This window comes from Culicoides brevitarsis, chromosome 2 (assembly GCF_036172545.1).
Source record: "Culicoides brevitarsis isolate CSIRO-B50_1 chromosome 2, AGI_CSIRO_Cbre_v1, whole genome shotgun sequence".
Lineage (NCBI taxonomy): Eukaryota > Metazoa > Arthropoda > Insecta > Diptera > Ceratopogonidae > Culicoides > Culicoides brevitarsis.
The window spans coordinates 17,358,662-17,375,545 of NC_087086.1; the positions used below are offsets into that span (position 1 = coordinate 17,358,662).

Here is a 16,884-nt window from a genome sequence, read left to right on the forward strand (position 1 = left end):
CAAAAATTATAAAAATACATTTTTCTAAAATTAAAAAAAAAAATAATCAATTTATATTAAATTAAAATTAACTTAAAACAAAACAAAGAATTTTAAAAGATTTATTTCAGGAATTTTTCCTTAATAATTCTATATTTTTACCTCCTTTATTTTTGAATAATAAATATTTCAAGTTTTTTAATTTTTTTTTAAACTTTTGTTATTTTTTCTTCAAAAATTAATTATTTTAAACTTTTTTAAATTAAAAGAAAAATTCAATTCAATAAAAAAATTAAAATTTATAAAATTAAAAAAATTCAATTTAATAAAAAATTAAATTTTAAAAAATTAATAAATTTAATTTAATTAAATTAAATAATTAAATATTGGGTAAGAAGTTTAAGAAAAAATTGAAGTGTCCTAAAGAGTAAACGAAAATTACAAATAAAAGAGAATCGATTACAATTTGCAAAACAGCTAATAAATGAACAAATAACAAGCTAATATTGTACCGGTCAGCATAAATTTTGCCGTATAGAAAAAAAGTTGGGTAGCAATGAACTTTTAAAGTGTTTTAAATGCAGAATCCATTATTTTATTGACAAGCCTTTGGTTTTGGCGGGATGTTTAAATTTCTTTGTGTTTACATTTCTGATAAAATAATTTGATTAAAAATTGGCTCTAAAAATTTTTTAAATAAATTTTTACCATCCAACACATTTTTCTAGTCCCCCATATTTGCAAAAAAAAAAAACAACAATAGATTCTTACGACATTTGTTTGACATTTTTCCATGTTCTGATGATCTTTTGATGACCGACTTCTGTTTTTTTTTGCATTTAACAAAAGATACCAACCCACATTTTGCTCTTTTTCTAATTTCATATTAATATGCATTAAATTAAATCCTCGTCTTCTTACCTGCAAAGAGACACAAAAAAAATACAAAGAAAAAATTAGTACTCGAAATAAAAATTAACAAGAACAAAATCTTTCTCGAAGATTTTTAATGCCGAGTCAAAACGAATTGCATTTGCACACACTTGAGAAGCCACACAGAAAAATCTCTTTCGCTTAGCAAAAGAAATAAAAAAAAAATATTGAAAAAGAGACAGCACGAAAAGAACATCGATTTTGACATAATCAAATTCTTTTAATCTCCTCAGTTCTCTTGGCTTAAGTCGATTTGATGGCCCTTTATTTTTACATGAGTGCACTTTTCGTGCTTAATTCATGTCGTAGGATGTCCCCGAAATTCTTTGTTTTGCAGTTAAGGGCAATGGGCATCCTATAGCACTTTAAAAGCCACATAAAAGGAGGAGATTCCAGCATAAAAAAGCGCAAAATGCAGAGAAAATCAGAACAAAAGGGAATAAAACAAGAGAGATGAAATCAGAAAAGACGCACGAAATGAGCATAACAACAGAAAAAGTATCAAATTACAACTGATTTACATGTGTTAGTAATAATAAAATGTTTTGCTTCGAAGCAAGAAGAAGAAAAAGAAGAAGGAAAAAAATCATATGTGGTTTCTTGTTGTTGTGCCATTTCTTCATCTTCTCGTTATGAGATGCATAAATGCAAAAAAAAATTTTTTTATGAAATAAAATTGTCAGAACAACATCATCGAACACTTTTGCGAGAGAGTGGGCACTTCAAAAAGTGAGAGGTGAATGTAGGAAGAGAACGAACGAAGGAACGTGCTCGACAAAAAGTGCAAAAAAAAGAAGGATAAATGCATGTACGTCGAGTGTTCTTTTCATTTCAGGTGTTTATGAGGTGATAAGAAAGTAATTAGCGTGAAATTGCTTTTTGTAGAACTTTTTTTTTCATCTTTTGTGATGTTAATGAACTTTTGTGTGAGAATCGGACGAATGGTATCCAGCTGAGATTTCGTGCTTTTTTGACGCCAGTTGCTCAGCATCTCACAAAGTTTGAAGTGTTTTGAATAGTTTTCTTTGGAACTTTCTGAGAATTTTTTCAAGTACTTGAAAAGCAGGATCTGATGATCGTTTCTTTTCTTATCGCTTTCGCTCGGGGCGACTTTAATCTCGCAAATGTGATCGTAAATTCTGCATTTTATAAACATTTTTTACGATATTAACAAAGTGAAGGCATTAACTGCATCGAAAATTCTCTTTAACAAAGGTGCTTATTGTGTAAATATGACTATATAATTTTAACGTCACACCGGTATGTGCTTTGGACAACAACAGAACCTCCTTGCTTTGCATTATCGGAGCGTTAGTGTTGTTTATTGGCGATATTTAAATCGGTTTTTAGATTTTTTTTTGTAAAAAATTTTGAATTTTTATTTAAAATTTTTTATTAAAATTAAGATTTTTAAAAATTAAATTTTTTTCTAAAATTGATTTTGGTGATTTTTTTTTATTAAAATTGAATTAATTAGCAATTTTTGACAGAAAATATCTTTAAAATGATGAATTTTTGATAAAAATATTCAAAATAAATTTATTAACTAATTTGAACACATTTTTTTTTGTATTTCTGTTTAAATACAAATAATTATAATTTTTAATTAGGTATTTTATATTTTAATTAAAATTTATTAATTTAAATTTTATTTTATTTTTTTTAATTAAAAAAATTTAAAAATAAAATTTTTTATTAATTAATTTAAATTTAAAAATAAAATAATTAATAATAATTAATTAAAATTTTTGTAGAATTTTTTCTATTTTTTTTTATTAAAAATTTATTATTTATAATTTTTTGTCTTTTTAAAAAATTTTTTGAATTTAAAATTATTTTTTTAATATAAAGATTTGAAAATTAAAATAATAAAATAATTAAAAATATATTAATTAAAGATAAATTAATTTAAAAAAATATAATAATAAATAATAAAAAATTTTTCTTCAATATAAAAATTATTTTTTTAAAAGAAATTTCGATAACCGGTTGACAATTATCGGTAGTTGCTACTCGACACTTTCGTCGTAAAACCAACAATTTGCTTAAACGTGCTATTTTTGTAAATGTTTACTAAGTAAATTTAATAATAAACATATATTTATATTAAAATTATAAAAATAACGAGCAAACAAAAATGATTATTATTAAATTTTATATTTTTTTTGTTTAATTTTCATATGCAAACAAAAAACAGCCACAACAAAAGAAATCTAGCAAAAAATTGACATACTTTTTAATGTTATAATTTAAAATAATACAAAATTTTTTATTAGAATTATTCAACTGAATTTACAATAAATTATTAGAAATACTAGTTGCTGACTAACATAATTTTATGTGTCAACTTTGAATTCCACGAAAAGAGTAACTGAATACAAATACGTGGAATTTTGGCTCCTTAACAAAAAAAAAAACTTGATTGATAAGCAATTTAAATCGCATGACTTTTGATATCAAATGATCATGACGACGACGACACGAAAGCCATAATTGGCCCAAAAACCTCAATTTTTCGCCAAAAGCTTCTTTTATTTTTTAGATTTTGATCGCAAAATCGACGCCATTCCTTTTATTTTTTATGTGAAAAAATAATTTTAATCCTACTAAACGTCTCGTGTTCTATCTTCAAAGCACACCAAATGCGCCGAGCAAAAATAATCCCGCATTAAAAATTATTGTTATTAACAATAATTGATAAAATATTCGAAAAAAATACTGAACTCGATCGATACCGGTTTAAATCATTCTATTTTTATTACAAAAATGCTCTTTAAAAGCTTTCGAAACACGCTTTTGTAACTTTTTTTCGTTGAACGTTCATGATTTTACACATAATCGAATCATATAATAATCCAAGGTACTCGTTTAACTTGAATATTTATCATGATGATGATTCTTTATAAATATTTTTTTTTTGCTTTTTCCATTATTTGATGTATTTATATTGAACATTATTATTATTGAAGGAATATTTTTGCAATATTATTATTAAAGTATAAAAAAGATGATAAAGACGATAATAATAAATGCAAGGTAATGCAAAGTTATACGAAAAAAATGTTCTTTATGCCTTTTTTCATGCATTCTGATTATTTATCAGTGAAGTCCGTGAACTTTTTTCACTCGAGCAACGAGGAATTTGAAAGTTGTTGGCGAAAAAAATACGAAAGAAAAGGTCGCTTGAGCATTTTTTCACGTCACGAAACGAAATTTTGATTAAAAATTGAGTTTCGCATCGAAAAATTCGTATCAGGAAGTCATGAAAGTGAGATGTAGTAGTTGCAAAATTATTGTTTATATAGTAATTGCAGTGATACGCATTCTTCTTCCCACATCTAATTTAGGCAGGCCGAAAGTAAGTCAAGATTCGGAATGATATGCTAGTCAAGTTTAGACTTTTAATCCGAAAAGAACTCAAAAAATGAGAATTTTCGTGATATTTTTGGCATTTTTCCCGGGTCTTCAGTCGTCTTCGGTGATCGAGGCTGAATGCGAGTTTGGCGGCGAGAGCGTTCATTGGTGCACGAAAGAGGAACTTGCAATTTGTAACTTGTATCATGTCAAAACGAGAGATAATTCCACGCGAATCCGGATTTTGGAGAGCGAAGACAACAAAATTTACAAAAAATTGTCCTCCGTTTTGAGTAAATTTTACGTTTTTCCGGGCGAAGTGATGGAACAACTGCCCAACTTGAAGGCTATTGAGATGAACGACTGCGGCATCAAAGAAATTCCGGATCATATCTTTGAAAATGCGACAAATATCGAAGAATTGTTCCTCGGATCGAACGAAATTACGGAAATCAGTGAGAATACCTTTCGTGGCGCCACGAAACTTGTCGATATTTCCGTTTATTACAACAAAATCAAGTATGTTTCGCCGAAAGCCTTTGAGACGCTGACGAAATTGAAGTGGATTGACCTTGACGGGAATAAAATTGAGACTGTTGAGGTTGGAACTTTTGCTGGGCTGCGTGAATTGCAGTACATTTACCTCAGCAACAACAAATTAAAGCACATTGCACCTCGAGCTTTTGTGGAAAATCCAAGTTTGTTCACAATTTACTTGAATCGCAACGAGTTGGAGTCCCTGGAGCTTGCAATCAATCAATCCATGAAATATTTGGGCATCAAGGAAAATAAATTGAAGAGTCTTACGTTGAAACCCATTAGTTCAAGTGCTAAAATAACGCAAATTTACGCCAATTACAACAACATTTCGGATATCGCGATCGATCCAAAGCTGAAAATCAAGGAGTTAGTACTCGAAAACAACAAAATCGGCTCTTTGGAGCAACTTTTGCCACTTACATCGCTCTTGACTTTGAATTTGCAGAACAATTCCTTGACAAATCTCATAAATATTGAAAAATTTTCACGTTTGGTTGCTTTGGATCTTGCAAAAAATGATCTCGCATTGAGCTCCGGGATATTTAGTGGCTTAACACGCCTCAAATGGCTCCGATTATCCAACATTTCGATGACTGAATTCCGTTTTGACTGGTTTGGCAGACGATTTGATCAACTACAGACCTTAGAATTGGACAACAATAAGTTACAAGAGCTGGATTTTAAGGAATTAGACAGGCATTTTAGTGCCTTGAACGGAGTAAAGATCAATTTAAATGCCTTTAATTGCTCATTTTTGCGTGAAATGCTGGATTATTGGAAGAATTATACGAAAATTGAAGTTTTGGATGGTTATTCTGACAATTCAACCGTCAATGTGGACCGAATTTTGTGCGTAACTGAAGATTTTGGGAATGAAAGTCACTTTTGGAGACATTTTATGATGATTTTTGGCATCGCGATAGGTCTGGGGACCCTAATTGGAGTTGCTTACGAGTCAAAAAGGAAAAATTGGAGCTTACCGACACGCTGGAACATCTTGTACTCCTTTCGAAACTTGAGAAATCCGAATGCTATGGTCCGTTTAGTGACGGAGAACCAATAAAATGACACAAATTTGTCTCTCTTACGTCTAGTTTCGCAGAAAAACATGGAATTAATGACGCACAAATCTCTCTAATCTCAATTGAAGACGTCCCACATTTAATTTACGTTTATTTTTCGGTATCGCTCGTCACGTAAGGCAGTCAAGTTCAAGCTTTTGTGCGACTCAAACGCGAATTTTCGTAATTTTTTGCAAGGAATTCGCCTTAAAAGTTCATTTTATCGAGAAATTCTACACCTTTCGTGACCCTGAGAGTTCGTCTTACGTTACTTGCCAGTTTTTTGCGATAATTTATGTAAATGCAACCAGCACCTTTTAGCAAAGTCGACAATTTATCTCGCTACATAACTTTTCTTTCAACCACGATGCGCATTTTTTCCGTCTTCTTGCCTACACGAGCTTCGTGCTATTCTTTATTTATCTTTTTTTCACGAACAAATGAGCGGACTTAGGTCAGCTACACACACACACAATTCAATGCGAAATCATGAAAACCGTTTATTTTTTTCGCTCCTTCTTCTTGCCGTTCGTTCGAACTTTTTACTTTGTTGAGCATTAAAAGAAAAAATATTAAAAAAAAAAAAATAAAATAAGAGAAAAATGCATAAAAAATCGTGATAAATTGTTTATTCTTGTGTGCCTCATTTGACTAAAGTACAGTCCGCAGAAGTTCATGCCAGCGAATTTTTTCATGATTTTGCGCAAGTAATGCTCAGATAAATTTAATATTTTTTTTTCTTTTCAAGCATAAAAGGAGTGACGGATGCGGCGAATGACCCGCAGTGATGCTCGTTTCGTGTCGTGATGAATTTTTTACTTCTCACCTTTGTTTGAACTCTTTTCACAAAGTTTCACTTGCCAAAACTTTCGCCCGCAGGACTTTCTCAGAAGTTCTTGGAAATCGCGCAAGAACCTTGTAAACGAGATTTTTTATTAAGTAATGACTACCTTTGGATACTTTTGTTTTTTTTCTCGTTCGAATAACAGATGAAACTGCTCGAAAAAGACAAAAGAAGAGCCTTTGAGCTATTTCACGACGAAGAAGACGACGACGAGAGATTTCTCATGAATGTGCAAAATTTCAATAAAACACAGAAAACCAAGAAGATTCTTTTGTGATAAAATTTTGCCCGTATTATTATATTACTTTTATTATATAAGAGGATCGAAAGCAAAGAAAACAAAACGATAACACGAAAAAAAAATTTGCATTGTTTCAAAATTATTTTTATACAAAAATATGCAAGTGATTGAAATAAATAAGCAAACAAACCTTTTAAATGCTTGTTAAATTGTAGTAGAAAAGAGAATAAAATTAAAAGTATTTTGTTCATCGGACATTCTAAGGATATTTCAATGTCTCGATGCTTTTGTCTCGATTTGCGCATTTTGCCATCTTTGGTGTTTTATTTGCTTTACTTTTTACAAAGTCGTGATCTTTTGCGGCATCTCAGTGATGTTGGAGACGTTTTTATTTGAAAATTTAAAAGTTTTTAATTAAAATTTTCTAAAAAGGTGAATTTAGGTTTGAGGTGAGTTTTTTCTAACTTCTCAATTTAATTTATTTAATAATTTTAATTTTATTAATTAAATTATTTTTCCAAATTTTTTTAAAATTATTTCATTTAATTTATAAGAATTATTATAAAGCTCTTAAAAAGTAAAAAGTTTGATTAAAAATCTATTTTTTAAAAAATTTTTGTTCAACAAATTTCGGTTTGGTGAATAGTCGAGGTGAATTTTATATATTTTTTTGAAAATTTTTGTAAAACTTAATTTTTATTTATTTTTTGATTATTTTCCTTTCTTTATTTATAAATTTCGAATAAATTTTGAAACATAAAAGTTTTTGGTGAATCTTATAAATGTGGTGAATTGAAAAGAATTACAAATTTTGTGGTGAATTATTTATTTTCTTTTTGTAAAATTTTATTTTTTAAAATATTTTTTTGATTGTTTTCCTTTTAAAAATTTATTAAACTTGAAAATTTATTGTGAATTGAAAAGTTTGGTAAAAAAAAATAATTCAAATTTTGTGGTGAATTTCAAACTTTTTCAAATTTTTGTGGTGAATTTTCAAGACTCGCAAAAAACTCACCAACTTCACTGACCTTCGGGATAAAAATGTTACACAATCGATAAAATCATGCAGAAACAATACTAAATACCACTTTTTTGCATCTTTTTATGTGTTTTTATTTTTCATTAATTCCCCTTTACAACATTTTCTACCAAGTCATGATTATTCTTATAAATATAAAAATTTGAACAATGCTCTCGATTCGATCATTCCTTTTATTATTATTATTATTTCTCATTATCTTCTTTCGCTTCAAAACTTTTTAGCGAAAAATAAAAAGTATCGAATCGATAACCACAAAATGCTCTTTGTTTCAAGCGAGACTTTTGGAAACAATATACGCTGCTTGCTACACAAAAAAATGCTGTAATGTTCACAACATATTTTTTTCCTTTCTGTTTAAATATTGCTGCAAGACAGCGCGAGAGATAATGAGTCGCATTTTTCGCGAATAAAAAACTAATAAAAACGTTCTTGATTTTATTAAATGTGCGATAATAAGAGAGAGATAAACGCAATGCGGTCGGCGAATGTCTTTAAGAACTTTTTGTCTCTCTAAAAAAAATAAAAAAAAAAATGTTTGTACAAAATATGAAATTAAAAACCCGCTCGATATGGAATGGTATGGCAGCGGCGGTGTAGCGATAATATCGGTTAATTTTTCAGCCGTAATAATAAAAGTAAACGATATTTATGGGTTTTTGCGGGACGAGTGGAGCCACGAAATGAAGAGTATGACGCGAATTTACCTCAAAAATCACAATTTTTGATTGCATTTGACCTTTTAAGAGACTTGAGAACAAAAAAAAATAAATTTCACAAACAATGGAGAAATGCATCGATAGAAAAAGTCGAGAACAAGCAATAAATATGTTCAATAAATGTTTCTTTTTGTATCTTTTGTGTTGAATTGCAAGAAAAACGACGTCGACTAGGACTAGTCTCAAGTTCATCTCTGTTTGTTGTTCTTCTTTTGTGTGCATTTATGCTCGAAAGACGAAGACGACGAAAGCAAAGACCGATAAGAAGAAGACAGAAAACAAACAAACTGCAAGCTTTCTATGAAATTTATTTTGTATTTGGCTTTTAAATTTGAAATTAAGCATTTGTGGCAAAGACTATACGTTTTCTGAATAAAAATTTTATTTAATTTTAATTAAATTAAATTTATTAATAATTAAATTACACAAAAATATTAATTTATTTTTAATTTCTCAATTTTTTTTTGAATAAAAATAATTTTTTTTATTTCTTAGCAAAAAACTTGAGGAATTAAAAAAAAAATTAAATAAAATTAAATTAATTTTTATAAATTTAAATTTTTATTTTTTTTATTAATTTAATTATTATTTATTTAATTTTATAAAAAAAAATAATTTTAAAAATTAAAAAAAAATAATTTTATTTTTAAAAATTTATTAAATTTTCGATTTTTCTTTTGTTAAATAAAAGTTTGTTTTAGAATTTGGATGAAATAAATTTTTATTTTTTTTTTATTTTTTGAATATTTTTTTTAAAAAGCGCGAACTCGTTGAAATATTTTTTGAGGCGAATGAAAGTGATATTGAAAATTGCCATCCTGCTAATTCTACCATAACCCATAGCACAATTGAAAATTTAACCGCCTGTGCCTCGGGTCCGTCACAATTTTTATTTTACACTGGGTCTTTTATCACTTTCATTCGTCTCACTACAACTCGCGGTAACTTTCGATCTTCACCGCTAGAGGACCGATGATCTTCATTGCATACTTTCGGGACTTCAAAAAATTCGTTTGGAAGAAAAAAATTTCAATTATTTGCTAGAACCTTGTTTATTATTTATTACAAATATGAGCATAAGCGTAAATATGTATGATGAACGTATGAAATATAGGTCAGTGAATGCCCCTTCTTATTACTTAATCTACTTTGTACATTTCAGTATTGTGGAATGCGCTTCGTCAAAGGTCATCTATTGTTATCCGGATCTAAGTCAATCGTCACTTTTCCGGATATCAGTTGTCTAATTGGCGACGAGATTTGGCTCCATTGGGCCTTGTCAAGGAGAATCTCTTGCAATAATGGAAGATTTTGTGATAATTCTTTAACAAAATCCATTGATAAAAGTGGATTTTCACGCAAATCTATTGCTTTTAGCTTGAAATTCTTTTTAAAAACATCACTATCGATTTTTGTCAAGTTATTTCCTCTCAAGGAAAGAATTTCTAGATTTGCGCATTTGAGTAAGGAATCTTCTTGAACACTTTCTAGATCAATATTTTCCGCATTTATCACTTTTAATGCTGGGAAATTCTCACAAAAATCTTTTGACAGGGTTTTTAAGGTCGATTCTCGACTAAATTCAACTTTTGTCACATTTTGATTTGTTCCTCCAACAACTTTTGGCACAAAATGCGGTTCTTTTAGCACAATTTTCTCGAATAAACAAGTTCCCTGGTCACTCAAGTAGCAACGAAAGGTTGGCAAATCCCCGCCAAAGAGATACGTGATGAAAACAGGTAAGGCATGGACGAAAAGCGATCCCGATGGAACCATAATAAAAACAAAAAATATTTTTAAAGAGAGCACAATATGCCAAAATTGAACTGTTCCGATAGACACTACAATAAATACTAACGACGACAGTAAATAACAAGTAATTCATTGTTATTAGAAACATGTGTGTTTGTTTACGTTCCTTATCTTATCGTGCTGAAATTGTTTTTATTTTCAATTATGTGCGTAAATCGGTCACTTTAAGACGTTTCATCGAAAATCTTGACCAATAAATTTTTTTAAAAATCATAAAAAGCGCTTTTGTTTAAATTTTTACTCTTTTATTGATGAAAATTTCATAAAAGTTCAATTATGACGACATTTTTCATAATTTTTCGATAAGGCGACGTCTTTTTCTGCGTTAAAAAGATAAAGTTTTTGTATTTTCCGCGCAAATATTCGTAGAACAAGCAATATCCGTCAAATTGTCACTACTACAGGTGTTAATCCTCACACAATTTTATCGATCAATGTTAATCTTATCGTCGCGCACTTGATCAAATAGACACTCTTTGAGGCACATGTGAATGCGAATTACGTCAATTTGATTAATTATATTTCAATTAAATTCAATGTTTAATTTTTGTCTCTTTCTTCTATCGTTCTTCGCTTTTTTTTTGTTATTTCGTTGAAAATAATTCGCAGTGACATAGCTTCGAATGGAGTCAAGTGAATATTTTCTCATGTGCCACTAAGACAAATTAATGGAAGAAGAAGAGAAAAGTTTAAATTAAAAGACAATGATGACGAGTTTTGTAACACTTCGCTACTGCTAATGTCTCAGGCAAACATTTTTTGGTCACTTTCTTCATGACTTTTCTTTTTTTGCGAAAAAAAATATAAATACAGAGTGTCTTACTTAAAAATTTATCATTTTTAGTAATTTTTCGTCAAATTTAATTTTTTTGGATTAGGTAGGTACTTGAGAAGAATTTGAAAGAAAATTAAATTTAAATATTTTTTTTAAATAATTTTTTTTTCAAAAATATTGTCGAAACATTAAAAATTAATTTAATTTTTAAATTTTTCAAGTTTAAACTCAAATATTTAAGCAAATATTTTAAAAATTATTTTTTTTTTACTTTTTTACTTATTTTTTTTTAAAGTTAAAGACAAAGTTTAACAAGTATTTTTAGATTAAAAATTAAACTTAAAAATACATGAAACTTAAAACGTGAATCTGAAATTTCGTGACTTGTAAGATTCAAAGTTTGACTTAAAAATTTAAGCAATAGAATAAGTCAAATATCGATTTTTGACTTTTAGAACAAGTTTTGTGGAAAAATAAAAAATTTTATTATTTTTTTTAAATAAAATCTTTGTAAATTTTTAACTTTGACTTTTACTTTAGCTTAAGTTATCAGTTACTTAGTTTTGAATTTTTTCTTAATTTCTTTCGAATTTTGAGTTTAAATGAAAATTTTTTGCAAATCTAAAATTTAAAAAAAAATTCGACTGTTTTTCTGCCATTTTTAAAAATTTTTCTTTGTCTAATATGGCCAAAATGCTTTAAAATTGTCAAAAATAGCTAAAATTGGTATAAAAAAAAATAAATTAGACATTTAATCGAAATGAGATGCTCTGTATATTTATTAAGTTTCATTAAAACTGTCACAAGATGTTGTTGTTTTTATTATTACCGAGACATGGGTCCAACCTTTTTTAAAATTATTTGTTTGTTCGTCTTGTTTGTCAATTGTAGGCTTGGATTGCGTTATTCAATCACTGCAAGAAGCTAAATAAATTTAAATATCAATGGTTTCACTCATTTTTTGATGGTTTTCTGTCTTCTTCTTCCTCTGCACACTAAAGCAAACGTCGCCCAAACAAAATCAATTGTTATTAAAATTTTGTCCCCAAATGTGATTTATGATTGTTTAGTCGCATTTACAAGAAATTTCTTGCGTTACATAATTTTTTTGATTTATTTTCTCTCCTATTCTTTTGTATTTTTTTTTCTAAACGATCCGGGAAGAAATCTCGTCATGTGAGTTTTTTTTGTATTCCATGAAATTAATTGAAAGAAGAAGAGTCAGTGAGTGGGTTGATTGTCATGTGTCGCACGACAATGGAATCGGAAGCCACATAATGTTCCATAGAAAATGATTCGTTTAATTAATTTAGTTCCGATTTTGTGTCGTTTGTCTGTCTTTTTGGGTGACGTGGTGCCATCTTAATTAGCGAGGTTAATTGTTTTATTTACGAGGCCTATTTTCGATGACGAATCGCAGCGTCATCCAACGAGTCACGAAATTTTATGGGAAATGGAATGACTGAAGGTTTTTCGATGGATGATAAGAAACTTTGTATTTGCTCCATTTCAATAAAAACGGGGGAGAAAATGTGATTTTTAATCAATAAATTGCAACAAAATTGATAAGAACGCGATGGCAAGTCTCTCTTTTAGTCGCAAATCGAGCTCGGAGGAGAAAACATTCCACATTCCACAACTCTTTCAATTAAACATTCAACGAGGGTCAAGAAATTTACACTCAATTAAGAGTTTGCGCGAGCATCTATGACTCTCCGTACTCTCCGCACACATGTCGAAATTTTCATATTAATCGATTTGCGTTAGTTCGTCATCATCACTGCTCAAGTTTGCAATGAAAGTACTGATTTTCGCAATTTCTGTCTTCTATTTGGCATCTGATGCGGCAAAAATCACGCCAAATTACGATTTTCCCGATGAAAAAGTAAAAATTCTCGAAATTGGGAGTGTTCTCACGCTCGTTTGCGTCGTCAGCGAACGTCATGAAGCGCCTCTTCGTTGGTACAAGCAGCAAAATGCATCATCAACACCGCTTCTCATCACCTCCAATCATCACTACAAACTAAAACACGAAGCTCTGAGAATCGAAAAAGCCGTTTCGAGTGATGCTGGCGTTTATTTTTGCGAAATTCCCGATGAAACTGCCACAAAAGAGACTTTTACGGTGATCGCCAATGTCAAAGCGGTCATAAATGAGCAATATTACTTTGTTGATACGGAAACGCTGAATATTACCTGCGCTGTGGATGGCACAGATCCTGTCATAACGTGGCGTGTGGCGAATTTTACAATTACCGAAAGTACGGGAAAATTCGTTGTTGAGAGAAATTTGAAGAAAAAGTACGGGAGATTGTTGGTGAAGAATGTTAAGACGAATGACACGAATGTTTATTGGTGTGTCGTGCAGAATAGAGCAACAGAGTTGCTGGGAATCGATAGACAAGTTGCGACAAAAGTTCACATTTGGCAGCAATATGTGATTTTGTGGCCGTACATTGGAGTTTGCTTCGAAGTGGCGATTTTGTGTGCCGGAATTTGGTATTACGAGCAAAAGTGTAAGAAGGCAGAGATGGAAGACGATACGGAAGAGCTTGAGGAAGATGACGAATATGACATTGGAAGTAATCCTGTGAGTATAATTGATATCAGAAACAGGAAATAAATTTGTTTTTTTGAAAAACATTTGGTTTTTTAATTTTTTTATGATTTTGTGAAAAGTTTTAATTTTTTTTTTAGAATTTATTTAAAAAGTTTTGAGTTTTTATTAATTTTGAACTTTTCTGCTAGTTTTTTTTTAATTTTAAACTTAAAATTTCTAAATAACTTTTAATTAATCTTAATTTTAATCTTTTTCATTTTTAAAAATATTTAAATTAATTTTAAATTTCGTTAATTTTTAACTTTTCTATGGGTTTAGGTAAGAAATTTCCAATTTTTCTCAAATTCTAAAACTAGAAAGCCAAAGTTTCTGAAGTATTTTCATAAAAAATTGATTTAAAAAAAAAATTAAATTTGAACTTTATGATGTCTTAAATTCAGAAGTAATTTTCATAAAAACTTGTTTTTTTATATTTTAAACCGATTTTAAATTAAATTTTTAAAAAAAAAAAAAATAAAATTAGAAAAAAAGTTTAAATTTTGAAATTTTTTCTTGATAAAAATTGATTATTTCTTCTTTGAACATGAATTTTTGTCAAAAAATGTTTTTTCTTTTACGAAATTTTGAATCTTTCCGAATTGTTTCAAAGATTTTTGACATTCAGCTTCAGATTTTTTTTCTAAAGTCCAAAAATGTCCTCAAATTTTAATAAAAATGAGAAAAAGCGACATTTCGTGTCATTTTTCATTGATTTCTGCTCATATCTCTTCCATAGATCTCCATAGCCACTCTCAAAAATCATCACAAGTGCCAATCAATTAATTCTCGCTTGTTAACTAAACTCGTACAACAACAACAAAAATATTCACTTTACTACCGCGATGATGAATTTCAGTTCCGAGCGCTACAACTACACAAACAACTTCAAAATAATTGCCTTAATAATCACTCGAATCATCACATACGAAAAAATGTTCAATTCTCATGTCGTTGTCGCTCTTTTGTTCTAACAACCAACAACAACGTTCTCCATTAAAAGGCAATAAATGTAGTTTTATAGATGGAACAAAGTTTGTGTCAGGGTCATCTCTGTAAGTAATCAAGATGCTCGCGATGATGAGGGAGACCTAAAAGGTCAATTAATTAGGCATTCGTCATGCTTCATCTACTATTTACTCACAGAAAATGTGTGAAGATCTGCCACCATCGTGGTTGGGATCAAAATGAAGGCGATAATTGAATTACTTTATTACTTTTTAACATTTAATTTGTGTGTCGAAAAAAAAACTTTGATCTGGAATTCACTACTCGCATATCTCGAAACTGCCCATTTGCATTCCTGAGCTGAAATTCCTGCATTCGTGATAATGAAACAAGTAAAAAAATTATAAAAATTGCAATATCACTTCAATTGCATAACTTTTTAATGCATGCAGCAGCAGCAAATCACATTTGATTTACAAATCAGCAAAAAATAAAAAAAAACAGGCCAGATTCCTTTGACATGATGAATGTGGCCTTTAATGCAAGTAATTATTATTATCTCGGAACGTGCGGTGTTTGTTGCAAGACATTTGATTTGTGGAGAGCCGGCAAACGGAATGCAAATCGACAATTGAAATTTATGTATATTGAGCTGAATTGGACGCGTGTATCGATGAAACTCAGAAAATTCCAAAGCATTCCGATGTGATTGTTGCTAATTGATGAGTGGACAAAGGTCGGTTCGATCGGGGATGTCACGGTAGGTATTTTTTATATGAATGATGTAACTCACCTGAAAAGAGATAAAAAGAAGAAATTTATTAAAATTTGTGTTAGAAGTTAAAAACTTAAAAAAGTTAGATTAAAATTAATTTGTTTTAATAATTTATATTTTTTATAAAAAATATTACAGGAACTTGATTTTGTAGGCAAAATTTGGAGTTGAAAAATGGTAAAAATTCTTTATATAAAAAACTTCAGATCAATATAAATTTTTAGGACAAAATAGGTAAGATTTTATGTTTAATTTTAAGAAATTTAATAATTTAAATTTTTATTGATTAAAAATTTAATTATTTTAACAAAATTTAACCGGTTTTATACTAAAGTTTAATGAAAATTTGAATTTATCAATTGCTTTGGATATTTTTTATTTAATAAAATATTCAAAAGGTTTAAATTTTGTTGTTTAACACGTTTTCAAGAAACTTAAAATAAAATTTTAAGATCATAAAAAAATATTTTTATTTAAATAAAATTATTCTTTAATTTTTTTAAAAGTTTTTTATGGAAAAAAAGGCCACTCCAAATTAATTAATTATGCCCCATTTTAATTTTTATTTAAAAAAAGTTTCAAAAATTATTTTTGGTGTTTTTTTAAAATTTTTAGTAATTTGAAAAATAAAATTTTTTTAAAAAAGAATTTTATAAAAAATTTTTATTTTTTTTTTTTTTAATTTGACAGTTATTTTTATATATTAATTTTTTTCAAAATTAAAATTTTTCAAAATCAATTTTAAATACACAAATAAACAACAAAAATTATTTAAAATCAAAAATTTTTAAAAAATTTGGCATTTTGTATGAAAATAAGTATTTCAAAATTTTTTTATTTTTTTTGCCCCCCCCCCCATTTTTATTTCAAAAATTTTGGACAAAACTTTTGAGTTTCATTTGGAGCGGCTTAATTTGAAAAATAAATTCAAAAATATAGGTATAAAATTTAATATTAGTTTATTGAATTTTATTAAAGTAAATTTCTTTTTGTGTAAATAATATTTAATTAAAGAAAATAACTTAAAATTTTCGAAACTAAATTTTTAACTTAATTTACAAATTATTTTCAAAATTTTAATTTACTTTATTTAAAAAAAAAATAAATAATAATTTTATTTAATTAATTTTTTTATATAAAAAGCTTTTTAAGAAACTCGTTAAATTATTATTAAAATCATTTTTCACTCAAATTTTTTTATTTCGAAGAGAAGCACAAAGAAACAATCCATCACGTACTTTTTCTTCTTTTGTTTTTGTCGCAACAAG

The 16,884-nt window shown here is 28.4% G+C and overlaps 2 protein-coding genes across 2 annotated transcripts in view; one reads left to right on the top strand and one right to left on the bottom strand.

Moving 5' to 3' along the window:
* LOC134829973 (epidermal growth factor receptor) overlaps nucleotides 1-16,884 on the bottom strand; it is a 44,920-nt gene that overhangs the window by 17,816 nt on the left and 10,220 nt on the right. The gene's annotated exons all lie outside the window — the stretch shown is intronic.
* On the top strand, nucleotides 12,904-14,914 carry LOC134829827 (uncharacterized). The gene is made up of 2 exons (XM_063843102.1): nucleotides 12,904-13,887; nucleotides 14,633-14,914. The coding sequence occupies exons 1-2, from the start codon at nucleotides 13,093-13,095 to the stop codon at nucleotides 14,891-14,893; spliced, it is 1,056 nt and encodes a 351-aa protein (XP_063699172.1). The 5' UTR covers nucleotides 12,904-13,092; the 3' UTR covers nucleotides 14,894-14,914.